The sequence below is a fragment of the Saccopteryx bilineata genome, chromosome 2, assembly GCF_036850765.1.
Source record: "Saccopteryx bilineata isolate mSacBil1 chromosome 2, mSacBil1_pri_phased_curated, whole genome shotgun sequence".
NCBI classification, from domain to species: Eukaryota; Metazoa; Chordata; class Mammalia; order Chiroptera; family Emballonuridae; genus Saccopteryx; species Saccopteryx bilineata.
In genome coordinates, this window is record NC_089491.1 from 333,373,225 (window position 1) to 333,400,755 (window position 27,531).

Consider the following 27,531-nt stretch of genomic DNA (forward strand, 5'->3'; position numbering starts at 1 on the left):
GCATAAATGGGATTCCTCATAAGAGTGCACCACCTCACATCATGCAACAGTCAAGGGTGTGGGGAAAAGTTTAGTTTTGAGAAGATCTTAGTATTAGAAGGATGTTAAAAAGATCTTAGTATTAAAAGGGTGAGAAAGGCTTAGTTTTACGACTAAGGCTATAAGGGTTTTGCCAGCTTACAGCCTGTCTCCCACACCCAATGCAAACTATAAGCGAGCAAACATATACATTATATTTACAAACTTATTTGACCAACAGGGCATATTTTATCTCTGACTGGCAATGTGAGTTTTGGGGTGTTGGATGCCCTGTGCCCACATTCAAGCTTTCCTCTCTATCTCTCTAGTGCAGCGCTCGGGGGACCAGCCCCTCTGGGCAGGGGGTGGGAGCGCCCGCTTGGGCCGCTGGGGCCCGTGGGGGAGGGGAGGAGGGAGGCGGGGCGGTGGAGCTCCGAGCGGCCCCCACCCGTGGCAGGCGGCATTCCTGGGAGGCCGGCGCTCTGACGTGGACCCGGGGGCCGCGAGTGCGGCGGGGGGAGAGCGGCCCAGGGGCTTCTTAAACCCCCCGCCCCGGCCCAGCCGGCACTTCCCGAGCACCGCTCCGCCCCTGGAGGGAGAGAGAGAGCGAGCGAGAGAGAGCGAGACAGCAAGAGAGCGCGGCCAAGGAGAGAGTCCCGCCGAGTCCGCAGCCAGGGGCGCGAGAGAAGTTGAGAGCCGCGCAGCGCCGACCTGCGAGCCCCGCGTCGCCCCAGCAGCGCCCCAGCCCAGCTCGGCCCAGCCCCGCCAGCATGATGAACAACAGCGGCTACTCCGAGGCCGCGGGTCTCGGCCTGGGCGACGAGGCGGACGACATGCCGTCCACGGAGAAGGACCTGGCGGAGGACGCGCCGTGGAAGAAGATCCAGCAGAACACGTTCACTCGCTGGTGCAACGAGCACCTCAAGTGCGTGGGCAAGCGCCTGACCGACCTGCAGCGCGACCTCAGCGACGGGCTGCGCCTCATCGCGCTGCTCGAGGTGCTCAGCCAGAAGCGCATGTACCGCAAGTTCCACCCGCGCCCCAACTTCCGCCAGATGAAGCTGGAGAACGTGTCCGTGGCCCTCGAGTTCCTCGAGCGCGAGCACATCAAGCTCGTGTCCATCGGTCAGTGTGGGCGGGGAGTGCCCCGAGGACGGGCTGGCCCGTGGGGACAGGGGACACAGGTGCCAGGGGGCGCAGGGGGCCGGGAGGGGACCCCGGATCTCCTGCCACTGACGCCAACTACTCGGGCACTGCGGAGAGCAGCATGTGGGGGTCGATGCTCGCGGGGACCCCCCTCTACTCATCGTCCCCAGACATACTTGAGAAAACAGGGCCGGTACCCATCGCTGATTACTGGGGCCGTCTCCCCCTAAACAAAGCAGCAGCTTCCCAGCCTCCCAGCAGCTCCACAGGGGGGAGCGGGCTGAAGGCCGGTCCCAACCTCTGCGGGTCTTGGGGCTCTGGGCAGAGCGAGAGTCGGCGGCCCACATGTGCTCAGCAGCTGGGTTCAGGTTCAGGCCCCTGGCTGGGACAGGCAGGGCCCAGCCTCAGAAACCTAAAAAGGCACTGAGCGAGCGCGGGAGCCTTAACCCCCGCTTGTCCTCCGGTTCAGCCTTCTGGGGAGAGGGCTCCGCAGGCCCATTCCCGCCCGGGCCCCGTCCCCAGCCCACCCCTTAAGATGGGATTGGCTGCAGCTAACGGTCTGCTCCAAGGGGTGGGAGGGGAAGGCCTGTAGAAGGGAGGAAGTCATTGAGTGTAACCAGATTTGGAAGGTGTGTCTGCGCTGGATGGGGGTGGGGAGACACTCTAGGCTTTGGAGCCCAGAGGCCAAGATTGGACCCTGAGTGGTCAAAGGTTGCCCTTCTCCTCCCAGCCCTGCACGCTTCCCTGCATGCTGGGGCCTGGGGAAGATCCCCTGTCCTGCCCTGAGCTCTTGAGTCCTGCTGTGATTTACAGGAAAGTGTCCCTTGGGGTTTGTAACCCAGGGACAGGGGAGAGGAGTTTCCCTTGGGGTCAGGTGCCTCCCCTGCCAGGCTGTCCCAGAGAAGACACAGATAATTGAATGTCTGTCTGCCCGCACTCTCCCTCAGGGCATCTCTAGGCCTCCTGAATTAGCTGCTGAGGTCAACCCGGGGCCCTTTGCCCTGTCCAGTCCCTTCTCTAGGCCTTACCCTCCTGCCCCAACACTGCCCCCCCAACCCACCCGCTCTGGCCTGGAAATAGCCCTGCCTCCGTGACACAGCAGATGTCTCTGAGCTTTCCAGAAGGACAAGCCTGAGGACAGGGAGGGGGGGAGGGGCCCGGTGTGTGTTGTGGGGCTGAGGGTAAAGTGAGAATGTGCGTGTGTTGGGGGTGGGGGTCAGGTCAGGGAGGAGTCAGCCCTGGGACCCTCGTCCTTGCACACTGGGACTTGACAGACAAGCTGTCCCAGCTAGGGTCTCTAGGGCAGAGCCTGGAGCCTCACACGACTGTATAGGAAACTGCACAGCCTTCCCCTCCTCTCCTGCTGCGGGGCAGCCAGCCCCGCTCCAGGCCTCATCCTTCCTGAGCGCACCTCTCCCCTCCCCCATGGCGGTGCCTGGCTCCAGCCCCTTGGCTCAACTGCGGAGGGGCCGGCTCAGAGTAGAGGGGGGGAAGAAGCAAAAGCTGGTTTGGGGGCGGGAGGGAAGTGCCTGGGTTCCTGCTGAGAAGAAGGGAACCGTTCCCCGTTCGGGCCAAGTGGCTCACTCGCACTGATGAGATAAGCTGTCAGCAATTCAGCTGCTGGGCCTGAGGCTGAGGGTAGAGGGGAGGGGGCACAGGCAGCAGGGGCTGCCCGAACCTGAGATGTAAAGGGATTCCCCACGAGGGGCAGCATCCTGCTTCCTTTCGTTCCTTCTGTGCTGCTAGTGGTGGGAAGAGGCCGTCCTGGGGGGTCTCCTCTGGGCAATGTCTCAAGACTGAAACTGAGCAGCAGCTGGGTATCTGGGAGGAGTGTGAAAAAGACTCCCCACTTCCTTTTCTCGGAGCGGGTAGGAGTTGAGGAACCCCCCCGAAGGAGGGGTTTTCAGCCTGGGTTGAAGGCGCTGCGTGCCCTTCTTACCGCACTCCCCCTTTTCTCCCCATCCCAGCCCCCACCACCCCTTAGCCCCTCCGAACAAAGAGACCTAGGAGGCCGCTCTGTCCCGCAGCTGTTCCCCAGTTGCTATTCCTTCTCCTTGAGCCAACAGCCAAGGGAGGGGCTGGAGGGGACAGCAGCTGTCCCAGCACCTCCTTCGCCAGGCCCTCTCTCCTCCTTCTCCATTTGGGGCCAGGGGCGGCCTAAGGGACTGGGTGTTGGGCTCCTCCCACCCCTTTGGGGGTATCCTTAGGCAGGCGTAGAAGTGGTGGCTCGGTGGGGTGCAAGGGAGGGAGCTGGTTTGAGCTGAGCTTCCCTCCCCTGCCAGGCCTCTGAGGAGCAGAGGAAGAGGAAGGTCATTGCTCCTCGAGTAGGACCCTAGACCTACCCCTCTCCTGCCTCAAGGCACAGTGGACCACTTGCTGTCTGGCCCACCGCCAGTTGCTGGGGAGAAACCTCTTCCTGCAGCAAATATGAATGACCTCTCCCAACACACCCCACCCGCTGTCCCAGCAGACTCCGGGCCTCCCTCCCAGGGTTCTGGCTCCAGTTGGGAGAAGCGCTTCTGTAAGCACCAGCCTGGGAGGCTGTCAGGGCAGTGAGAGGCTGTGGGGCACTGGGTGTCAAGCCTGTGGAAGTGCTGGGGGCCCGTGTGCTGGCGAGGGAATGCGCTGAAGCACCGGGAGGCCGGGAGTGAGTGTGTCATGGAATCTGGAAGCTGCCAAACCATTGTGCTGCAGTGGAGCCAGAGGGAGAGGGGCGGGCTGGAGCTGCTGGGGAAGGAAGGATGAATCAGTGAAAGGGTGGGGGAGCCTAGGGGGCCACGGACCTCGCCAGCCAGACGTTCAGAGAGGCTGATTCTCCCACTGCAGGGCAGGTGGGAGTGGGTGGGTTTGCTGGGATTCCCAGGCTCTCCTCTCTTGAAACTGTCCCCCAAGATCTAGAGAAGGGCAGGGAAAGGTTTACAAGAGGTGCTTCCAGCCCCACCCTTTCCTATCTCTCAGGCGACACCAGTAAACAAGGCTGAGTCTTCCTCCCCCTCCCAGTCTCCTAAAAGCAGTGCTCTGGGAAGCTGAAATCTTTCAGGCCTGTATCATATTTTACAAATAAGTTGGTTTCCAAAGGTCTATACTCTAGGCCACCCCCTACTCCTGGATGTTTCCTTCTGGCTGTTAAAGGGGAACCAGCCCCCTCAAATTTGGGGGAGCCAGTTCTGGTCCATCTTATTCCTCAAAAGAGGGAATGGGTGGAGAGTCTCAACCTCTGAGGTTTGCGCTCACATAGGTGACATTTCCCTTGGCTCTTGTGAAACCCCAGCATCTGAGAACATGGTTTCGAGATGTAACAGAGCATGCACTGTACCTCTTCCCTCCTCCCAGAATTTCGTTCCAAAAGCCTTTTATGGCCTTCAGAGCACAATCTGGTTGGAACTAGGTTGGTCCTACTCTCCAACTTCAGTTTTTAAAATATTCGTTCATTCAGCCCGCATTTATTGAGACCCTACTCAGTCCTAGGCTCTGAGGATAGAGAGACAAAGTGCAATGTCCAGAGTGAAAGGAGCCAGACAGAAAAGAGTGCATACTGTATCATTCCATGTATATAAAACTTAGAAAATGAAAACTGATCTATAGTGACCCAGAGCAGCCTGGGAAGGGGGAACAAGGAAGGGCAGGAAGCAGAATTACAAGGAGTATGTGCGAAAGGATCCCAAAGGAACCTTTGAGGTGAGGGTGTTTATTATCTTATGGTGATGGCTTTATATATATATATATATATATATATATATTAGGGCTTATCCAGTTATACTCTTTAATATGTGCAATTTAAGGTATATCAAGCATACCTCAAAAACTTTTTAAAAAAAATGAAACAAAACCATGTCTACCCACAAAAGTCTTACACACCAGATCATTGCATGGATGTCTATAGCCTGACAGGAGACGCCCTCAAGTCCTATGATGGAGGTGACACTACCTGCTGTGGAGACACATTGGGAAGTGCTTCTCTCTGAAGGGAAAAGGGAGGGACAATAAAGGATAAGGGAGTTGGCTTCTGGCCCGGACTTGAAGGATGGTGAGAATTGGGTAGGCAGAAAAGGGAGTAGGTTCCAGAAGTAGGCGGGGGTGGGGGTGGGTGGGGGGGGTGGGGCTATGGGACAGAGGTGTCTAGGCAGTGGAGGGTGGGCCCACCTGGGACAGAGGTGTCTAGGCAGTGGAGGGTGGGCCCACCTGGGACAGAGGTGTCTAGGCAGTGGAGGGTGGGCCCACCTGAGCCCAACTTGTCCCCTCACTCTGCAGACAGCAAAGCCATCGTGGACGGGAACCTGAAGCTGATCCTGGGCCTGATCTGGACGCTGATCCTGCACTACTCCATCTCCATGCCCATGTGGGAAGACGAGGATGATGAGGATGCCCGAAAGCAGACGCCCAAACAGCGTCTGCTTGGCTGGATCCAGAACAAGGTGCCCCAGCTGCCCATCACCAACTTCAACCGTGACTGGCAGGACGGCAAAGCTCTGGGCGCCCTGGTGGACAACTGTGCTCCTGGTGAGTGGGCCAGCTGGCCCATGTGGACCCCTCAGCCTGGAGGGAGAGCTGGCGCGAGCTGGTGGACTGAGGCTTGTGGTGGTCAGAATGCGTATCTCAGGGCAGGGGGGTCGGTGCCACGTGGGGGGCTTGCCCTCTTCTCCAGCTGAGACTCACTGCTTGAGTCAGGCCCTTCCTGATGGCTGTGCCAGACTCCCCTCATTGTACAGATAGGGACACTGAAGTCCAGAGAGGGCCAGTGTCTTGTCCAGGATCACACAGCTTGTCTGTGGCAGAACTGATCTAGAGCTCAGGGCCTCGACTCCCTGCTCGATGAACTTTTTTACTGTGCCATGTAGGCACCATTTCTACGAAACTGAGAGAACGGAAATGTGTTGGGACTTGTAGCAAGAAACCCAGGTGTTAGACCTGGGGAAGGCTCTTCTTTGTGAGACCCTGGGAGAGCTTTGAGAAGGGGCCGAGGCTGGTGTGACAGACACTGCCCAGTGGCAGGTGACCCAGCTCGGGGGGGGGGCCCATGAGGAGACTGAGGCCCCAGGGCTGGAACCCTGCCCTATGTGAAGCTCCCTTTCTGACCTTCACCTCCTGAGAAGATAGGTCTTCTTCTCTCCAGGGAAGCCATGGTCCCTCGGGAGAATCCTTCTCCAGCTTGGGGTCAGCTGGGGAGCAGGGGTGGGAGGCGGGGGCACCGGCAGCCTGGGAAGCATTCCCAGCTGCTGAGCTGTTGCCCACAGCTGGTGTGGCTGCCAGCAGTGAGCTCAACTGTTCCGGCCAGTCACGGATTACAGCCTTGAAGCTGGCCCCTCCCACCAGCGAGCATCACCTCCCTCCTTCAGGTCTAGCCAAGACCAAGCACCCCCTAACCCCTGCACCCCTTTGCAGGAGTGATCTGGGCTGCCTTAGCATTCCTTTGGTTAGGAGAGCTGGGTTCTGGTTGACCATAGAGAACTCATCCTCTCCCAACAAGCTCTTCAGTGCCTCAGTTTCCCCAAGTGGGTAGTTAAGAAGGAGAGGGAGTCTTCTGCCCTAAAGCTGATATGGAAAGTGCTTGGAGACATAGGACTTCGTGGCAGCTATGAGGAGGCCTTCTAGGGGATGGGTCAGAGGCATATGTGGGGCAGAGACTCTGACCTCCTCTGTCCACCCCGGAGGCAGAATGAGGTGGAGGGCCCCGGGAGAGGTGCCCTCGGAGGGGTTTGGTGCTCAGGCTCTGCACTGTAGCATGGGCAGGCAGGAGGCTGGCTGGCAGGGCTGGTGCCAGGCTGCGTCAGCCGGGACAGAAAGGCCTCATTGTTGGTGCAAGGAAGGACTGCCTGCCCCTAAACCGCAATGGGCATCCCAGCAGATGGGCCGTAACTTCGGGGGTCAGCAGGAACCTGGCTGGTGGGAGGGGACGTGGACCTACAGACCATGAGAGTTTTGGGTGAGCATATGCTGTGTCTTTGGCTGACTGCTTCCCCTAATCGTCTCCCCCGACCCCCTCTGCAGGCCTCTGTCCTGACTGGGCGGCCTGGGACCCCAACCAGCCTGTGGAGAACGCGCGGGAGGCCATGCAGCAGGCGGACGACTGGCTCGGGGTGCCCCAGGTACACTGGCACTTCGGGTGGGGGGGGGAGGACAGGGACAGGAGAGCCGAGGGTAGCAGCTGGGTACGTACGGATACCTGGTCAGGCCATGGGTGAGAACCAGGTTGCCAGGGCAGGAGTGCAGCCTGTAATTCCATTCCTTCCTGTGGCAGGTGATTGCCCCAGAGGAGATTGTGGACCCCAACGTGGATGAGCATTCTGTCATGACCTACCTGTCCCAGTTCCCCAAGGCCAAGCTCAAACCTGGTGCCCCTGTTCGCTCCAAGCAGCTGAACCCCAAGAAGGCCATTGCCTACGGGCCTGGTATGTGCTGAGCCCGCAGCAGCCCTCCCTGGTCGGTGGGGTCCCTGCTGGGATGGCTCTCCCTAAGTAACCTGCCTCTGCCTTGGCCATCAGGCATCGAGCCCCAGGGCAACACAGTGCTGCAGCCTGCCCACTTCACGGTGCAGACGGTGGATGCCGGCCTGGGCGAGGTGCTGGTCTACATTGAGGATCCCGAGGGCCACACTGAGGAGGTATGGAGAGCCGCTGGGGATAAGTGTGACATTGCAACCAGAGGCCACAGGCCAACAACAGGAATAGCCCTGAGCTGGCTGCCAGAGCCACCCGCTGTGCTGAAGGGGGAGGGAGCTTCACCAGGGGGGCCACCAAGCACTCTGGGGTCAGCAGGGGCTACAGCCACTGTGACTTTCAATCTGTTCCCTTCCCTGCAGGCCAAAGTGGTTCCCAACAATGACAAGGACCGCACCTACGCTGTCTCCTACATACCCAAGGTCGCTGGGTTGCACAAGGTATCTGCCCACAGGCCCTTCCTTGTGCTCCATGCCTCATTCACATCCTGGGCTCGGGCTGAGTGGACCCTCTCTCAGCTCACAGCCCACCCCAGGGAACCAGCGCCCACCTCCCAGCCTCCTTGGGTCTGCTCTTTCCTTTTACCTGCTCTTCAGAACTGTTCTCTCCTAGAAGCTAACCTTTGACCCCTGGCCCCTAGGTGACCGTGCTCTTTGCTGGCCAGAATATCGAACACAGCCCCTTCGAGGTGAATGTGGGCATGGCCCTGGGGGATGCCAACAAGGTGTCGGCCCGTGGCCCTGGCCTGGAGCCTGTGGGCAACGTAGCCAACAAACCCACCTACTTTGACATCTACACTGCGGGTAAGGATGCCCGTGACTGGTTGTGGGGTGGTTGTGGGTAGTCTCAGGCCGAGGGAGCCTCTAGCAGCTGTGTGTCCAGCATGGGGGCTGACAGCTGTGGTCCGTGGCAGGGGCTGGCACTGGCGATGTTGCTGTGGTGATCGTGGACCCGCAGGGCCGGCAAGACACCGTGGAAGTGGCCCTGGAGGACAAAGGCGACAGCACGTTCCGCTGCACGTACCGGCCCGTGATGGAGGGGCCCCACACGGTGCACGTGGCCTTCGCTGGCGCCCCCATCACCCGCAGCCCTTTCCCTGTCCACGTGGCAGAAGGTAAAGGCCCCCATCCTCACCCACAATCACCTTCACTGAGGCCGGAACACAGAATTGCTACCAAACTCCCAACCTGAGGACTTACGGGAAACGAAGCACTAAATTCAGGGGTGGGTGGGGAGCCAGCTGAAGGCTTCAGAAAGGCAGAGGGAATGGCCAGGGCTGGGGATCTGGAGAGATCTCATCCTCGTCATCTTTCCAGTCCCTGTCCCCAAGGAGGATCAGGAGACCATAGCAAAAGGTACCAGACAGGTGCCACCTTGGAAAGATAGAGGGGAAGCAAGAGGGCTACATGGTAAGGGTGTATGTTGAGCATTGTGTGCCAGGTGCTCAGGTGGCGACTCCTCCACTTGGTTCTCTCCCTGCCCCTCAGAGCCCTGGCTGCCCCTCACCCACTCTGTGCCCATCGTCTTCCAGGCCCAGAGAGTGGCGCTACATTAGTACTATAGCAGAGGTGGGCCAAGCATGGCCACAGCTGACTGGCTTCACCCATGCTATGTGGCATGGCCCAGGCAGTATGGAATCACCCCCTTCTGTGGCATACCCCAGGTTCCACACTACTGCGGTGTTCTGTGGCAGACCCAGTGTTCTTGCCACTTGCCTGATGATTTCTAGGCTAAGACCTGTCTTATCATAGGTTCTGTGTTATTGCCTGTGCTCTGTGCAGGGCCCCAGGTCCCATGCTATTGCCTGTATTCCACCGAGGGCCTGGATCACATGTCATTGACCGTTTTGTGGCACTCGGGGTTCCGTGGCAGTTTAGTGTTCCGAGGCAGGCTGCGACCACCGTCCTTCAGCTGCCGTGGTCAGCAGCGAGGGCTGGTTTATTGCCACTGCAGGGTTCTGTGGCAGGCTCACCTCCATGCATGGCCTGTGGCCACAGTATCTCTCGTTGCCCGGTGTTGCGGAGGGTTTTGTGGCACGACTCAGTTTCTGAAGCCGCTCAGGTGGCTCTAGGTGGGTGTTCTAGGGGTAGGTGAAGGACCCTTCCCTCTTTCTCTTCACCATGCTCTCTGCCCAGGCTCTGCCATGCCTTTGTCCCAAGAAGCACTGACTCTGAGAACCCAGAGGAAAGATAGAGGGGGAAGCGGTCGCAGGCCCCTGTCGGGCCCATTACAAGAAACCCTTCTTGTAATGGGCCCGACAGGGGCCTGCGACCACTCCTTGCCCAGCATGCTCCAACTGTGCGGGGGCCTCCCAGCAGCCCCAACGGCGTGGGGGCACCAGGGAGCTCGGGGAAGGCTTGCAGGAGGCAGTGGACTTGTGAAGGGGTCAGGAGGACTGTGGGGGGGATGAGTGGTGAGGGGCTGAGACTCTGTCCAGGCCCCCTCGGCATCCCAACCTCCCTTCTCCTCCTCTCCCCAGCCTGTAACCCCAATGCCTGCCGTGCCTCTGGGCGGGGTCTGCAGCCCAAGGGTGTGCGTGTGAAAGAGGTGGCCGACTTCAAGGTGTTCACCAAGGGCGCTGGCAGCGGAGAGCTCAAAGTCACCGTGAAGGGGCCAAGTGAGTGCCAGGGCCCAGGGCCGGGGGGCGTGGGGGGATTGGGGCGCACGCAGGAACGCAGCCACTGGTTCTGACTCTCTGAGAGCCTTGACAATGAACACCGTGCCCACCGGGATGATTCCAGAGAGACCCCGACAAGAGACACTGTGAGACCTTAAACATATCATCTCTGTGCCTCAGCTTCCCAGTGTGCCAGCTGGGAATAGTCCTTGCTGCCGTAGCTGCTACTCTGGGCTATGACGCCAGGGATGGCATGTGGTCCCTGCCCGACAATGCAGCTCTGCCCGCGTGGCGATGCTCCCAAGGGTGCGTCAAGGGGGTTGAGGGACTGGAACTCAGGCACCATTGACTCCCTTTCCCCTCCTCCCCCAGAGGGCACTGAGGAGCCCGTGAAGGTGCGGGAGGCCGGGGACGGTGTGTTCGAGTGCGAGTACTACCCTGTGCTGCCTGGGAAGTATGTGGTGACCATCACGTGGGGCGGCTATGCCATCCCCCGCAGGTAAGTGCCATGCAGCCCTGCCTTCCTGTGGGGGCCCTCACAGGGTGGAGGAGGGAGCTGGCTGTCTGGGACTGTCAGGGAACAAAGGAGGGGTCGCTGAGGGGGGTGGAGTGCTTCTCAGCAGTAACACCTGTTCCCTCTCCACCCAGCCCCTTTGAAGTACAGGTGAGCCCAGAGGCAGGAGCGCAGAAGGTACGGGCCTGGGGTCCTGGTTTGGAAACCGGCCAGGTGGGCAAGTCAGCTGACTTTGTGGTGGAGGCCATTGGCACAGAAGTGGGGACACTGGGTAAGTGGCTGGATGGCAGCAGGTGGAGTTCTGGGGAGTGGGGTGATGGAGGGAGACTTGGGAATGACTGGGGACCAGAGGCGGGAATGCTGGGGAGTGATGGGATGAGACAAAGAGATGGGACATGGGGACAACTGGGGAGGGGGGGTTGGGGGAAATGACGGGGTATCCCAGCTGCCTCTAGCGCCCTCTGATCCCCTCCATTTTACATGCAGGCTTCTCCATCGAGGGACCTTCACAGGCCAAGATCGAGTGTGACGACAAGGGGGACGGCTCCTGTGATGTGCGGTACTGGCCCACGGAGCCTGGGGAGTATGCTGTGCATGTCATCTGTGATGACGAGGACATCCGAGACTCGCCATTCATTGCCCACATCCAGCCAGCCCCACCTGACTGCTTCCCGGACAAGGTTGGGTCCCACGTTCTGTACACCAGCCCAGGGTGGGGCGGTGGGGCCCTCCTTCAGTCCCCAACCCAACCCCCTGTCTTGCGCCTGCTCAGGTGAAGGCCTTTGGACCCGGCCTAGAGCCCACTGGCTGCATCGTGGACAAGCCCGCAGAGTTCACCATTGATGCCCGCGCAGCTGGCAAAGGAGACTTGAAGTTCTATGCCCAGGTGGGACATTGCCCAACCTCACTGCCCCTCCGTGCTCTGGGCAGGGACCCTGGGAAGATGGAGGTAGATGAGAGGCAGGGGCCTCCAGGCATCACAAGACTGATTTTTACGGGTCCATAAGAACTATGAAAATTGTAAAATTTTGTTTTTTCTTACTGATAATCTTAAAAGCATACTTTATCATAAAACATTTTTATACCAAAAATTTTCAATTAGAAGATGACTTGATAGAGTAAGACATTAGTTTCCCAAGTCAGTTTCTCATACTGATATGCATTGACCCCTAGAGGTTAAAGAATGTATTCTTGGGTCCAGGAGGATGACTCTTCTTTTAAAGGTACATTATTCAACTTTAAGAACATTGATTTAGCCCAGCCTCTTTCCTGCCAACACATTTCAGAGACCTAGGCCTGGAGACCAGGCGACACAGATAGCTAAGAGCCTGGTCTCCTGGCTCCCAGGGTGCACTACGGCCTCCAGAGCCTGTGGCAGTAAGCTCGTGTGGCCTTGAGTGTGTCAGCCATGGGTAAGGGGAACCGCTCGAAGCCAGCAGAGGGCGCCAGTGCTTTGAGGAGGCCTGAGCCCTCTAAGAACCTTTCTTGATGATGCCCACAGGACGCCAATGGCTGCCCCATTGACATCAAGGTCATCCCCAATGGCGATGGCACCTTCCGCTGCTCTTATGTACCCACCAAGCCCATTAAGCACACTATTATCATTTCCTGGGGAGGAGTCAACGTTCCCAAGAGCCCCTTCCGGGTACGTCCTCCTTGCCTGCCATACCCACCGCCCAGGGCCCCGGAGGGATGGTGGAGCCCCAGAGAGATGTCTGTCCCTGGCCACTTGTCACCACTCCCCACCTGAAGGTCCCCTTGAAGAGGCTAAGATGGTCCCGCTAAGGCTGGGGCGGGTAGTGCTGCGGAAAGGGAAGGGCCGTGAGGAAGGACACCATGCTGAGCACTGACCCCTCCCCGCAGGTAAACGTGGGAGAGGGCAGTCACCCCGAGCGGGTCAAAGTGTACGGCCCTGGTGTGGAGAAGACAGGGCTCAAGGCCAACGAGCCCACCTACTTCACTGTGGACTGCAGCGAGGCCGGGCAAGGTGTGCTGGGAGTGGGAGTGGGAGTCGGGTGGGGCCCGGGCAGGGTCCGGGCAGGGGGGCTGAGCTGGACTCTGGCTGGAGCTCTGTGGGACCCATAAGGTCCCATAGAAAGAGAGATTTTTGAGCCCCCCTCTCATGGCCTTGTGCTTGCCTCCCCCCAGGCGACGTGAGCATTGGCATCAAGTGCGCTCCCGGGGTGGTGGGCCCCGCAGAGGCTGACATCGACTTTGACATCATCAAGAACGACAATGACACCTTCACAGTCAAGTACACACCCCCGGGGGCTGGCCGCTACACCATCATGGTGCTATTTGCCAACCAGGTACGCCACCCTTAGTTTTTGGCAGTCATGAGCAGCCTGCATGCCACCCCCAGTCTGAGCTAGCAGCTTGAGATGCTGTCATTGGGGGAGATGGAGGACAATTCCACAGCCACGAATGAGCACGTCCTGTGTATGGGCAGTGTGCCTCAGAGGAAGAAAAGGGGGCTCTTTAAGTTGCCTTTGTCCACATTGACCAGCTTTTTCTTCGTCCAGGAGATCCCTGCCAGCCCCTTCCACATTAAGGTGGATCCATCCCATGATGCCAGCAAGGTCAAGGCTGAGGGCCCGGGGCTGACCCGCACCGGTGGGTGTCTGCACAGGGACTGGCAAGGCTGGCTGGGGTGGGGGTAGGTGTCGTGCCCCTCAGGCCCTCACTACCATCTTGGCATGGGCTCCCCAGGTGTGGAAGTGGGGAAGCCCACTCACTTCACGGTGCTGACCAAGGGAGCCGGCAAGGCCAAGCTGGACGTGCACTTTGCCGGGGCCGCCAAGGGAGAGGCTGTGCGGGACTTTGAGATCATTGACAACCATGACTACTCCTATACCGTCAAGTACACCGCAGTCCAGCAGGTGGGCCCCGCCTCCCCCGTGCTCCTCCCCTCCCGCTGACAGGTTCCTGGGTTCCCTTCCTCCCGTCTCATTGGGCCACTTGGGCCAGTTCTGGATCTTGGCCCTTCTCCACCCGTCCTCTCTCGCCATGGATCTCTGAGCTCAAGTTCACATCAGCCAAGGGCATGTTGCCAGGCTCTGTCTAAGCCACCCAGTTCTGACCCCTTGTTATACCCAATAGGGCAACATGGCAGTGACGGTGACCTATGGCGGGGACCCTGTCCCCAAGAGCCCCTTTGTGGTGAATGTGGCGCCCCCACTGGACCTCAGCAAAGTCAAAGTTCAAGGCCTGAACAGCAGTAAGTAGGGCAAGAGAGATGCCCTGGGAGTGAGGGGTGCTGGGAGGACAGGCTGGAGGCTGCTCACGGTGTCCCTCGCCCTCTGTGCAGAGGTGGCTGTCGGGCAAGAACAGGCCTTCTCCGTGAACACACGAGGGGCTGGTGGTCAGGGCCAGCTGGATGTGCGGATGACCTCTCCCTCCCGACGACCCATCCCCTGCAAGCTGGAGCCCGGGGGCGGAGCTGAAGCCCAGTCTGTGCGCTACATGCCCCCCGAGGAGGGGCCCTACAAAGTGGATATCACCTATGACGGCCACCCGGTGCCTGGCAGCCCCTTTGCTGTGGAGGGTGTGCTGCCCCCTGACCCCTCCAAGGTGAGCAGATACAGGCTGATTGAAGCTGGGAGTTTGAGGCTTGTAGGGAAGACAGATGAATCACAGGGCAGAGGCTAGATGGCCTTATGTCCTGGAGTGCGCACAGCCAGGGACCCAGCGTCAAGGCCATCCCGCACCCCAGGACCTGCCTTTGAGACAACTAAGTCATTAAGAGCCTGGCCTTGGATCAGACCTGGGCTTGAATCCCAGATCCAGTAACTGGGATGAATGATTTAATCTCTCTGCCTGTTTCCTCACCTGGAACAGTTTGTAGCGGCTGCTGCAGTAGAAGGCACTCAGCGGGGTGGGAGCCATGAAGCCCAGGCACAGGAGACCAGGTGTAGGGAACTCACCTACTTGCTCCTCTCCCTAGGTTTGTGCTTATGGCCCTGGTCTCAAGGGCGGACTGGTGGGCACCCCAGCGCCGTTCTCCATCGACACCAAGGGGGCTGGCACAGGTGGCTTGGGGCTGACCGTGGAGGGCCCCTGCGAAGCCAAGATCGAATGCCAGGACAATGGTGATGGCTCCTGTGCTGTCAGCTACCTGCCCACGGAGCCGGGCGAGTACACCATCAACATCCTGTTTGCCGAAGCCCACATCCCCGGCTCGCCCTTCAAGGCCACCATCCGGCCCGTGTTTGACCCGAGCAAGGTGCGGGCCAGCGGGCCAGGCCTGGAGCGCGGCAAGGCCGGCGAGGCCGCCACCTTCACCGTGGACTGCTCGGAGGCGGGCGAGGCGGAGCTGACCATCGAGATCCTGTCGGACGCTGGTGTCAAGGCCGAAGTGCTGATCCACAACAATGCCGATGGCACCTACCACATCACCTACAGCCCCGCCTTCCCTGGCACCTACACGATCACCATCAAGTATGGGGGGCACCCGGTACCCAAATTCCCCACCCGCGTCCATGTGCAGCCCGCAGTTGACACCAGTGGGATCAAGGTCTCGGGGCCTGGCGTGGAGCCACATGGTGAGTGAGACGGAAGGAGGCAAGAGCTGGTTAAGTGGCCAGTCAGGGGGCCCGGGGGTCAGTGGGAGGGAGGGAAGCAGGGCTGAGGGCTTAAAGGGCCAACATGGGGTGAAGGGAGGGCTTTGGGCTGCCCCCGAGTCCTTCAGGCTCAGACACCCCAGAGAAGGAGCCAAGGAGAAGAGCAGGGCATGGGGCTTGGCCTCTGCTCTTGTGGCAAAGTTGCACCTGCCCTTGGGCATTTTTCTGGGGAGACTCTCAACTTTCATCAGCTTAAGGGGACCTTGATGTGCAAAAGCTCAGCCCCTGCTCAGGGGTGTAGAAGCACACTGTGGGGTGGAGAAGACAAGAGTCAGGAGACTGTTCAGTGAACATGTTACCTGCTAGGGGCTAAACCTGAGGGTGGGGATGCAGAGGGGTGTGAGACCGAGACCTGTTCTTGGGGGGCCCGTGCGTGGTGGCGTGACTGAAGTGAGGAGAGCGTCAAGTATGGTGTTAGCAAGGGCTGGAGGTGGCGGTGGAGACAGGGCCTGCAGCCCCTGGGGGCAGCGGGTAGCTGATGGGCTGGGAAGGGGCAGCCTTGGAGTTGGGGAGGGGTGGGGGCTAGCGCCTGTGTGAAGGCTGCCCCCAGGCCACACTGAACTCTCCTCTCCTGGACCCAGGTGTCCTGCGTGAGGTGACCACTGAGTTCACTGTGGACGCAAGATCCCTAACAGCCACGGGCGGGAACCACGTGACGGCTCGAGTGCTCAACCCCTCGGGTGCCAAGACGGACACCTACGTGACAGACAACGGCGATGGCACCTACCACGTGCAGTACACGGCCTACGAAGAGGGTGAGGGGCCAGGCTGAGCGGGGACGGCAGGGGCCTGACCGCAGCATTCTCTGGGCAGTGGGCGGTGGGGCCTGCACACTCTGACCCACTCCGTGTGACCTCTGCCAGGTGTGCACTTGGTGGAGGTGCTGTATGATGACGTAGCTGTGCCCAAGAGCCCCTTCCGAGTGGGCGTGACCGAGGGCTGTGACCCAACCCGAGTCCGGGCCTTTGGACCAGGCTTGGAAGGTGGCTTGGTCAACAAAGCCAACCGCTTCACCGTGGAAACCAGGTACCCGCCCCATTTCCTAACTTTGACCCTGACAGGGTGGTCACCCTGATCCCAGCCGCTTGTCTGCCCCTTTTGTCCTCTGTGGTGCCTCAGCATCCCCACCCCCCATCAAGGGTGACCCAAGAGCAAACCTCCCCCCATGTCCAAATCCGCTGGGCCCCCAGCGGCCAGCTCTCTTCCCCACCCCCACTCACCCTGCTCCTCCATGCCCACTCACTGGTCCTAGCGGAGCTGATGGGGGTGTCATCCTGCAGGGGAGCTGGCACCGGGGGCCTAGGCCTAGCCATCGAGGGGCCCTCAGAAGCCAAGATGTCCTGCAAGGACAACAAGGACGGTAGCTGCACAGTGGAGTACGTCCCCTTCACCCCCGGAGACTACGATGTCAACATCACCTTCGGCGGGCGGCCCATCCCAGGTGTGCAGAGACGCGGGCGGTGCTCCTGGAGGACAGAACGATGCCTGCCCACTGGGCAGGAAACTAGGAGGACGTCAGATGTGCAAATTCATTCCTAGGGCAGGATGGCCAGGAGCCCAGCTCACACAGAGTGAGCGGGCATGGACGCTGAGGCCATTACCAGGAGGCAGGGCGCTGGGTACTATTGATGGACCACCCTCCAGTCCATCCCCAGAGGCCCAGCACTGGCATCCTGGCTCTTTGGAGTGCTAGACACAGTCCGGGCCTCTCTCACTGACTCTGAGGATGGCCTCGTGCCCTTTCGCTCTCTCTGTAAAGCCAAGAACCCCTGCTCCCCTGAGGGACATATTTCCCTCTTTATCTAATGTAACCCTATCAAAAATGCATCATCTTTTAAAAATATTTCGTTTTTACCATTTTATTATTTAAGGAAGGCCTTCTTTCATTCCTGTGGCCCAAGTGAGTCAGGTTTGCCCAGCCTCAGTCTGCAGCCTAGTTTGTTTATCCTTGTTTACATTTTCTTAGCAAGTTCCTAAGCATTTGCACATGTTGCTCTGGCTTCCTGGGGCATATACGGCAGGGAAGGCCTCGTCCTGGTTCCTCGGTGTAAGAGAGCCCTCCTGGCAGGTGGGCAGGGGCTGATGGCTTTCTCCTTGCAGGGAGCCCATTCCGGGTGCCAGTGAAGGATGTGGTAGACCCTGGGAAGGTGAAGTGCTCAGGACCAGGGCTGGGGGCCGGTGTCAGGGCCCGGGTACCCCAGACCTTCACAGTGGACTGCAGCCAAGCTGGCCGAGCCCCGCTGCAGGTGGCTGTGCTGGGCCCCACAGGTATGGCATGTCTAAGGCGGGGTGAAGGGAGGTGGGAGAGGGCGCCAGAGGTTCTGCTGACCCTCCTTGCCTTGCCCAGGTGTGGCTGAGCCTGTGGAGGTACGTGACAATGGAGATGGCACCCACACTGTTCACTACACCCCTGCCACCGATGGGCCCTACACGGTAGCCATCAAGTATGCCGACCAGGAGGTTCCACGCAGGTGAGGACCAGCTTCGGGCTCCTGTGCTGTGCTGAGCCCGGGGGAGCTCCTGGGAGCGCCGCCCCCACTTGTCCCAGCCCCTCCCCACTCTTCCCGGGCTCCGTCCCATATTCTCTGCCCTGGAGGCGTACAGCCCAGGGGTTTCTCCGCCCTAGGCTTCCCCACCGTGTAGCCACAAAGTTAGTGCCTTGGGAAAAGGCGGGGGGCTTCTGCACCCTCCTCTAAACAGACCGCAGCATCCTCCCTGGGTGGAGAAGTGCTCAGGCTGTCAGCAGCATCCCCAAGTGACCCTCCCTCCAGACTCAGGGTGTGATCTGGCTCCTGGGAACTGGTCCCTCCCCCCTAGCCCAGAAAGTCATCCCTCCTACTCATGTCTGTGGGGAGGACTCCAGGCTCCAAATGAGATGCCTCCACCAACCCCCAGCCAACAGTCCATCCTTTCTGCCCCTCAAGCCCCTTCAAGATCAAGGTGCTTCCAGCCCATGATGCCAGCAAGGTGCGGGCCAGCGGCCCAGGGCTCAATGCCTCCGGCATCCCTGCCAGCCTGCCTGTGGAGTTCACCATCGATGCGAGAGATGCTGGGGAGGGCTTGCTCACTGTCCAGATTCTGGTGAGTCCACGCCTAGCCCACCTCCCAGGTCAGGCTCTGGCACGGGTGGGCCTTGACCTCTGCTTCTCCCTCAGGATCCTGAGGGTAAACCCAAGAAGGCCAACATCCGAGACAACGGGGATGGCACGTACACCGTGTCCTACCTGCCGGACATGAGTGGCCGGTACACCATTACCATCAAGTACGGTGGCGATGAGATCCCCTACTCGCCCTTCCGCATCCATGCCCTCCCCACAGGGGATGCCAGCAAGTGCCTCGTCACAGGTGAGCACACACCCGCTTCCTCTGTCCCTGCTCACCATCCAGCACCCCTCAGCTCTTCCAAGTCCCTGGCCCAGTGCTCTGAGGACTGTTGGTCCAAGAGCCCACCCCTCTCATTTCCTTGTCCCCGCCCCACCCCTCCAGAGTTCTGCACGGCCTCACACTCTTTCTTCTCTCTTTCCAGTGTCCATTGGAGGCCATGGCCTGGGTGAGTGCCCTCTTTTCTCTCCCTGCTGTGGGCTGAGGTGGTGGGGCAGCTGGGAACAAAGGGGGTGCTGGGCACATTCCCCATGGGCCCCTGACAGCCCTCTTCTGTGTGGCAGGTGCCTGCCTGGGCCCCCGCATTCAGATCGGGGAGGAGACGGTAATCACGGTGGATGCCAAGGCAGCCGGCAAGGGGAAGGTGACATGCACAGTGTCCACACCGGATGGGGCAGAGCTCGACGTGGACGTGGTTGAGAACCACGATGGCACCTTCGATATCTACTACACAGCGCCCGAGCCGGGCAAATACGTCATCACCATCCGCTTTGGAGGCGAGCACATCCCCAACAGCCCCTTCCATGTGCTGGTGAGTGCCACGGCTGCAGCAGGGCCAGGCGGTGCTGGGGAGGTGGGCGGGGCCCTCTCGGTGACAGCAAGGACACCCAGAACCCATCCCCATGTCTGAAGGATGCTGGGTCCAGAGTGCTCCAGAGTCAAACCTTTGGTTTTCCTGCAGCCTCCCAACCCGGGGCGTGAACACGGCCCCACCTTGGGCCCCTCTGCCATTGGTCAGCTCTTTCCGGAGCTGACCCTTGGGCTCACTGTCCCAAGGTGGTCCTACAGAATGAGTGTCCCCAGGGTCCTCCAGAGTGTAAAGCACCCTAGATATTCATCCGAGATTTCAGGCCCCGGGGTCATTCCCTGAGTCAGCGCCTGATCACCCTCGCTGGTGTGCTGGCCTGCCACATCCTGAGCTCTCTGTGCCTTGCCTCCCAGGCGTGTGACCCCATGGCCCATGTGGAGGAGCCCTCTGACGTGCCACAGCTGCACCGGCGCAGTCCCTACCCCACACGCTGGGTACTGCTGCCTCCCCCTGGGCGAGCCCTTGCCCTCCTGCTCTGCCTTCATTTCTTCCTTCTGTTCTTCAGCAGCCGGGGCTGGGCATGGTCTGGGGCCATCTTGGGGAGCAGGCGGGGCCAGGGTGGGCAGAGGGCTCCCTGAGCTGGGCACACACCTCTTCTCTGGCAGCTGACACACCTCGCCTGCTGCTCTGGTTTCACCGTTAACCGTCTTGTTCTTGCCTCGCTGTCTCTGACTTCAGTCACGGCTCCGGCCAAGCCCCACAGATCTTCCTCAGTCAATGACTGTTCCCTCTCACCTGCCGTAGGCCACAGAGGAGCCAGTGGTGCCCGTGGAGCCAATGGAGTCCATGCTGAGGCCCTTCAACCTGGTCATCCCCTTCACCATGCAGAAAGGGGAGCTCACAGGTACAGCCTGGGCCCCAGGCATGAGGGTTCAGGGAAAGGATACCTGTGTCCAACCCCTTGTCTTAGAGATGACAACTGGGACCCAGAGAGGGGAAGTAAGTCCCCCAAGGTCACGTAGCAAGTTGGGTAGAGCTGAAACTCAGATTTCAGCCCTCTGGCTCCCAGTGCAGGGTTCTCTCCACTGCTCCAGGCTGTGCCCACCTCCAGCAGAGCCACACAGGCACGGGGCCAGGAGGGGTTGTGGTAGGGGAAGCCAAGCTCCCCTACGTAACTGAGTCTGCTTGGCAGGGGAGGTGCGGATGCCCTCTGGGAAGACAGCCCGGCCCAACATCACGGACAACAAGGATGGCACCATCACGGTGAGATACGCGCCCACGGAGAAAGGCCTCCACCAGATGGGGATCAAGTATGATGGCAACCACATCCCCGGTGAGTCAGGAGCCTGGCCAGGCTGAGCCGAGAGCAACCCACAGCGACTTCCTTTTGCTTGCCTCCTTTCAACAATATTTATTGAGCGCTTACTGTGTGCAGATACCCCGGGAGGTCCTGGGGAGGCTGGTGGGAGGCAGAGCGGCACCAGTTAGGCCCCTATGGCAGAGATGTAGGGCTCAGGCAGTCCCCCTGCTCACTGCTAACCCAGCCCCCTTCTCTGTCCACCACAGGGAGCCCCCTGCAGTTCTATGTGGACGCCATCAACAGCCGCCATGTCAGTGCCTATGGGCCAGGCCTGAGCCACGGCATGGTCAACAAGCCAGCCACCTTCACCATCGTCACCAAGGATGCTGGGGAAGGTGAGGGAGCGGCAGGCAGGGGGCTGGGGCCGAGGGGGTAGGGGGCAGCCAGGGGCAGGGGTGAGGGCAGGACCTCTGATCTCAGCCCCACCTCCACCTGCAGGGGGTCTGTCCCTGGCCGTGGAGGGCCCATCCAAGGCGGAGATCACCTGTAAGGACAACAAGGATGGCACCTGCACCGTGTCCTACCTCCCCACCGCCCCAGGAGACTACAGCATCATCGTGCGCTTTGATGACAAGCACATCCCTGGGAGCCCCTTCACAGCCAAGATCACAGGTGGGGGACTTGTGGGCACACACAGCCTGTGACACACACCTGGCACACAACAGACATGCAAGCCCAGAATGTTCAAGTCCCTGGGGCCTAGAGTAGGGCTCTTTGAGGTGCAAGAGGTTATTTTGGACAAATGTAAGAAAGTCTGTTCTCCACAGCAGGTGAGAAACAGCCCCCCCCCATGCTTTGAAACACATCATCTCATTTAGTCTTTGAAGTAACTGTGAGGTTAGGGTATTGATAACTCCTTTTGATAGCTGAGGAAACCAATCGGCCCAGAAAGGCTGAGCAAGTTGAACAGAGTCACACAGAGGGTAAAGGGTACGTGTCATCTGGTCCACATGTGACTCAGGATAAAAATGCACAAATTAAGGATTTAACCCATTCGTAATCTTTGGTAGCTAATGTGTAAATGGAGCCGGAGCTCTTCCAGGCTTGGGCATCTCCATGCATGTGTGGAATCCTCAGTCTAGTCAGTGGGATCAGCCAGGAGGTCTCCTAAGCCCCACGAAGGCAGGGCCTGCCTGGAGTCACAGCCGCCTGATACCCCAACTCTACCACCAGGTGATGACTCCATGAGGACGTCACAGCTAAATGTGGGCACCTCCACCGACGTGTCACTGAAGATCACCGAGAGTGACCTGAGCCTGCTGACTGCCAGCATCCGTGCTCCTTCGGGCAACGAGGAGCCCTGCCTGCTGAAGCGCCTGCCCAACCGGCACATTGGTGAGCAGATGGCCCTGGGTGGGGCCGCGGGAGGGGGAAGGCCTGAAGGGGCCAGGAGGGGTCACTCTGCCAGGCCCAGGCTCTGTGTCTGACTCCCACCTCTCCACAGGCATCTCCTTCACCCCCAAGGAGGTGGGGGAGCACGTGGTGAGCGTGCGCAAGAGTGGCAAGCACGTCACCAACAGCCCCTTCAAGATCCTGGTGGGGCCGTCAGAGATCGGGGATGCTAGCAAGGTGCGAGTCTGGGGCAAGGGCCTCTCCGAGGGACACACCTTCCAGGTGGCAGAGTTCATCGTGGACACTCGTAATGCAGGTGCTTCTTGCCCTAGAGACCCCTTATTTCAGCTAGCGCCTCTCGTGAGGACTTGTCCCTTGTCCTTCTCTCCTGCCCAGCGCCCCCTTGGCCACACCCTCCTGCCTAAACTTCCTGGCCCAGTCTGCTGGGATTCATGTTCTGGGACCTACTTAGGAGAAAGTGAATGTCCTCATGTCAGTTCTTCACAGTTAAGAGAAAGCTTAGCTGTCATGAGTTTGTCTCCCTGTTGCTTACTGGAACCCGAGCGGCTGGCCTTAGGAATTTCCCAGATTGCCTATCCCTGGCCCTCTGGGCCAGAGCCTGGCTCCCCCCTCCTCCCACCAGGCCATCTTTCCTTAGCGGTTTCTACACACCTTGAGTACCCATTACAGACGGAGCCTGCAGTTTGGGATGGGAGAGCAGAGTCGCAGTGAGTGGCAGGGTCTAAGGAAGATGTATCTCATTTCCTGCCAGGTTATGGGGGCCTGGGGCTGAGTATTGAAGGCCCCAGCAAGGTGGACATCAACTGTGAAGACATGGAGGATGGCACATGCAAAGTCACTTACTGCCCCACAGAACCTGGCACCTACATCATCAACATCAAGTTTGCAGACAAGCATGTGCCCGGTAAGGCCCTGGGCTGCAGCTGGGCAGTGGGAGGCCAGAAGGCCAAAGGCAGGTGGCCTGAACCGCCTGGCCCGTCCTCTCTCCCCCTACAGGAAGCCCCTTCACAGTGAAGGTCACCGGTGAGGGCCGCATGAAGGAAAGCATCACCCGGCGCCGGCAGGCACCTTCCATCGCCACCATCGGCAGCACCTGCGATCTCAACCTCAAGATCCCAGGTGAGGCGCCGGCCGGGAGCTCCGAAAGCACAGAGGCTGCCAAGTTGATATATATAGAACAGATCAGTGTTCCTGTCTCTTTCTCTCTCTCCCCCTTCTTCTCTAAAATCAATAAGTTAAAATTTTTTTAAAAGATTCCAGATGAGGTCAGCCACAGAGCCTGGGCAGGGCAGGGTGGGGCAGGGTGGAGGGGAGGGCCTTCAGACCTAGAGTCTGCCCAAGGGCTCTCTGTCCTGCTTGCTCATTTCCCTCCACCCCCCCCACCATGTGTCCCACAGGGAACTGGTTCCAGATGGTGTCGGCCCAGGAGCGCCTGACACGCACCTTCACGCGCAGCAGCCACACGTACACCCGCACGGAGCGCACGGAGATCAGCAAGACGCGGGGCGGGGAGACGAAGCGTGAGGTGCGGGTGGAGGAGTCCACCCAGGTCGGCGGAGACCCCTTCCCTGCCGTCTTCGGGGACTTCCTGGGCCGGGAGCGCCTGGGCTCCTTTGGAAGCATCACCAGGCAGCAGGAGGGTGAGCAGGCCTGGGCGGGGGTCCTCACAGGGAGGCTGGGCCTCTTTTGTTCTTCCTGACGAGATGGGGTGCAGCCAGGCAGCCAGCCAGAGCTGGTCTGAGTAGAGGAAGGGGTTTAACTGAGGAGGGAGGGCAGATCTAGGGCCAATAGTGGCCCCAGCCTCACCCTGACAACCCCACCGCCCTGCAGGTGAGGCCAGCTCTCAGGATATGACTGCACAGGTGACCAGCCCATCTGGGAAGACAGAAGCCGCAGAGATCGTGGAGGGGGAAGACAGCGCATACAGCGTGCGCTTTGTGCCCCAGGAGATGGGGCCTCATACGGTCACTGTCAAGTACCGTGGCCAGCATGTGCCCGGCAGCCCCTTTCAGTTCACCGTGGGGCCACTGGGTGAAGGCGGTGCCCATAAGGTGCGAGCTGGAGGCACTGGGCTAGAGCGAGGTGTCGCTGGTGTGCCAGGTGAGGAGCTGGTAGCCAGGAGGGGAGATGGGGGCGGGGCAGCCAGGAGGATGGGTGAAGGTGCTAAACAGCCCCCCTGCCCTGCTTCCCTTTTTCCAGCCGAGTTCAGCATCTGGACCCGAGAGGCAGGCGCCGGGGGCCTTTCTATTGCTGTGGAAGGTCCCAGCAAGGCAGAGATTGCATTTGAGGACCGCAAAGATGGCTCCTGTGGGGTCTCCTATGTTGTCCAGGAACCAGGTGGGTGTCCATGATGGGGGTGGGGGCTGCCTGACCTCTCAGATTGGGTTTCTGCGCACCACTTAGGCAAACACTGGTTGGGGCCACAGAACTGACTCATCCTCTTCACTCCTGCTCTTTGCCCCACCTCCCTCCACCTCACACCCCTGGGAATGCCTATTTGTCCCCCAAGCTGAGCCCTGACCCAAGGAGCATCCTGGGAGGAGGTTGGGGTGGGTGTGGTTCCCCCCTGCTGCCAATTCTGGGGCCTATGCTGACCTGCCTCGCCTCCCCAGGTGACTATGAGGTCTCAATCAAGTTCAACGATGAGCATATCCCAGACAGCCCCTTCGTGGTGCCTGTGGCCTCCCTGTCGGATGACGCGCGACGCCTTACCGTCACCAGCCTCCAGGTGTGTGTCTCAGGGTGGGGCTCCTCTGCCACCTGAGAGGCCACGGACAGGAGTCGAGGATGGCAGGCCATGTGGCCAAGGGCTTAGTACTGACCTTGAATGGGCCAGACAGACAAGACAGTCCCTCTATTCCAGTGTCGGTACAGCAAGGGGGCTCCACGCCGCCTTCTAGCTGCCCCTGTGGGTAGTCTTCTCGGCTTCAGGAGCCCTTGCGCCTCTCCTCAGAGCCCTCTCTAGAACTGGGCTCCATGCCTCACCCCCAGGCTCATCTTTATCTCCCCATTGTCCCACCTCCTCCAGGGAGGCCCCCAGGCCTATCTACGCCACACTGGTTCCTCCTCTGAGCCACCCAGTTCTCCACACAGCACTGACTTCTGTGCCCCCAGGCCCACTTTCCAGTGTCTGAGTTGGGACTGGGCATATCACCTCTCATCCTTCGCTGTGCCTGGCACAGTTGGGTCACCCCAGTGCCTTGCAAGTGCATGCTGAGGCCAGAGACCCAGCTCCCACCTTCCATCTCAGCTTTGTTGAGCACCCCCAAGCTGGGCCAGCAGCAGGGACCAGGCTGGGACAGGAGGTGGGAGCCTCTGGGCCGTGAGAGCAGTGTCAGGCTGCAGAGAGCAGCACGCCAGACCCTCCCAGGAGTCTGACCTTCCTCTGTGGTCTTCACAGGAGACGGGGCTCAAGGTGAACCAGCCAGCCTCCTTTGCAGTGCAGCTGAACGGCGCACGGGGTGTGATCGACGCCAGGGTGCACACGCCCTCGGGGGCAGTGGAGGAGTGCTACGTCTCTGAGCTGGACAGTGGTGAGCTGGCCCTGCCCTCACCACTCCTGCCAAGCTAGGACCTTCTGGGAAGGAGAAGGGAAGGACAAAGTCTCACCCACTAATTCTCTGCCCCACAGATAAGCACACCATCCGCTTCATCCCCCACGAGAATGGCGTCCACTCCATTGATGTCAAGTTTAATGGTGCACACATCCCTGGCAGTCCCTTCAAGATCCGTGTTGGGGAGCAGAGCCAGGCAGGGGACCCAGGCTTGGTGTCAGCCTATGGTCCCGGGCTTGAGGGAGGCACAACAGGTGAGTGCCTGAGGCTGGGGAGGCGAATGTTGGGGTGCTCAGACTCGAGTGTTATACTGCCCCTTCCCAGAGGCAGAGGCAGTGGGAACGAGCCCTGAGTCCCCACACAGGCGTGTTCAGGGGAGCCTGGGGCGGGGCCTCCTCAGCACTGGGCCCCAAGCCCTTCCTGCCTACACCCTTGTGACCTCTGGCCCCTAGGCGTGTCCTCAGAGTTCATCGTCAACACGCTGAATGCGGGATCGGGGGCTTTGTCTGTCACCATTGACGGCCCCTCCAAGGTGCAGCTGGACTGTCGGGAGTGTCCTGAGGGCCACGTGGTCACCTACACTCCCATGGCCCCTGGCAACTACCTCATCGCCATCAAGTATGGCGGTCCCCAGCACATCGTGGGCAGCCCCTTCAAGGCCAAAGTGACAGGTGAGTGCCCTGGGTAGGAGAGGTCCCTGCAGCCCAGCCCACCCTGGCTGGCTCCAGTGGCCATTCACGTCAGGGTCAGAGTCAGGCTCCCAGGAATAAACGGGCCTGGCCTTACACAGCACGCCATTCTCCAGACTCTACGTGTGGAGTCCTGTAGAATCATATTTAAAACTCAAATCCTTCCTCTTCATTATTGCCCATCAGGGTTTCATCTTTTCCCTGAGGTGGCTCCCCAAACTTTAGCTAAACTTTCTGTCCTCCTGGCTTCCAAAAAGGTAGAGCTCAGTAAATATTTAGCAAGCTTTCCTTTTGGAAGCCACATGCTCTTTTTTAAAGCAAGACTCTTACACTTTGACTGGATTTCCCAGACAAAGCCCAGCGGGCGAGGCATGGGGCTGTCAGTGCCGGTCTGACCCCTCTTGGCTATCCCATGTTGCCCCTAGGTCCCCGGCTGTCTGGAGGCCACAGCCTTCATGAAACGTCCACCGTTCTGGTGGAAACGGTGACCAAGTCGTCCTCCAGCCGGGGCTCCAGCTACAGTTCCATCCCCAAGTTCTCCTCGGATGCCAGCAAGGTGGTCACGCGGGGCCCCGGGCTGTCCCAGGCCTTTGTGGGCCAGAAGAACTCCTTCACCGTGGACTGCAGCAAAGCAGGCATGCTGAGGGGGAGATGGGTGGTCTCCTAGGGTGGGCACGGGGGCAGGAACAGGGCGGGTGGGGGCTGCTGTGGGTGAGGGTCCCTGGTGTGAGCCCACCCTCCCTGCTTCCCTCTCCAGGCACCAACATGATGATGGTGGGCGTGCATGGGCCCAAGACCCCCTGTGAGGAGGTATATGTGAAGCACATGGGCAACCGGGTATACAACGTCACCTACACCGTCAAGGAGAAAGGGGACTACATCCTCATCGTCAAGTGGGGCGATGAAAGTGTCCCCGGAAGCCCCTTCAAAGTCAATGTGCCTTGAATCCCAGAAGTGCCTCCCCCAGCCTCAGCCCCCACCTCTGGCCAAACACATACTCACATACACACACACAATGGGTCACACCCAGATGCACACGTGCACAATCAGACACCACAAACACCTGCCTCAAGGTGTGGAATGAATGGCACTGCCTCTCCAGCCCACCGAGCCCCCAGGGATGGAGGCCTTGTCTGTCTCCGGGCAGTGTCCCTCCCCTTGAATGTGACATGAGGGCCGACTGAGAGTTCAGGGGGCCAGGGAAGCCCTGAGTTTTCTGGTGGGGCTGAGGCCAGTGTGGGAGCACATGTTTGGGGGTGTCTGCGTGTGTGAGAGGACACCCTCAAACCTCACTGCTGGCCGGGCCTCGTTGCA

General features: G+C 59.8%; 1 protein-coding gene across 2 annotated transcripts; it reads left to right on the plus strand.

Annotated features, from left to right (window-relative positions):
- The first annotated feature begins 498 nt into the window (after nucleotides 1–498).
- FLNC (filamin C) lies at nucleotides 499–27,210 on the plus strand. 2 transcript variants are annotated; one of them, XM_066262253.1, is made up of 48 exons: nucleotides 499–1,143; nucleotides 5,416–5,664; nucleotides 7,153–7,250; nucleotides 7,403–7,553; nucleotides 7,647–7,765; nucleotides 7,964–8,041; nucleotides 8,242–8,404; nucleotides 8,515–8,715; nucleotides 10,081–10,218; nucleotides 10,591–10,717; nucleotides 10,867–11,003; nucleotides 11,219–11,412; nucleotides 11,505–11,618; nucleotides 12,234–12,377; nucleotides 12,596–12,719; nucleotides 12,881–13,041; nucleotides 13,255–13,345; nucleotides 13,442–13,611; nucleotides 13,832–13,949; nucleotides 14,040–14,302; nucleotides 14,676–15,273; nucleotides 15,933–16,106; nucleotides 16,215–16,377; nucleotides 16,632–16,792; nucleotides 17,452–17,619; nucleotides 17,699–17,822; nucleotides 18,276–18,432; nucleotides 18,507–18,696; nucleotides 18,878–18,901; nucleotides 19,017–19,264; nucleotides 19,675–19,755; nucleotides 20,066–20,165; nucleotides 20,454–20,594; nucleotides 20,828–20,956; nucleotides 21,060–21,233; nucleotides 21,795–21,956; nucleotides 22,066–22,269; nucleotides 22,726–22,878; nucleotides 22,971–23,093; nucleotides 23,372–23,614; nucleotides 23,805–24,074; nucleotides 24,174–24,311; nucleotides 24,587–24,702; nucleotides 25,375–25,507; nucleotides 25,606–25,782; nucleotides 25,981–26,199; nucleotides 26,643–26,852; nucleotides 26,975–27,210. In XM_066262253.1, exons 1-48 carry the CDS (start codon nucleotides 789–791, stop codon nucleotides 27,160–27,162), a joined length of 8,163 nt encoding a protein of 2,720 aa, XP_066118350.1. In that variant the 5' UTR covers nucleotides 499–788; the 3' UTR covers nucleotides 27,163–27,210. The 2 variants fall into 2 exon arrangements, with proteins under 2 accessions (XP_066118350.1, XP_066118351.1); XM_066262254.1 differs by lacking the exon at nucleotides 19,675–19,755 and having other exon boundaries at nucleotides 500–1,143.
- The last annotated feature ends 321 nt before the right edge of the window (nucleotides 27,211–27,531 follow it).

Bases quoted from the DNA above. Each gene is read 5' to 3' on its own strand.
- FLNC (XM_066262253.1), top strand. From the start codon at position 789: ATGATGAACAACAGCGGCTACTCCGAGGCCGCGGGTCTCGGCCTGGGC. The intron at 8,042-8,241 runs GTATCTGCCCAC...CCTGGCCCCTAG, and splicing joins AGGTCGCTGGGTTGCACAAG to GTGACCGTGCTCTTTGCTGG. The intron at 17,620-17,698 runs GTATGGCATGTC...TGCCTTGCCCAG, and splicing joins GGCTGTGCTGGGCCCCACAG to GTGTGGCTGAGCCTGTGGAG.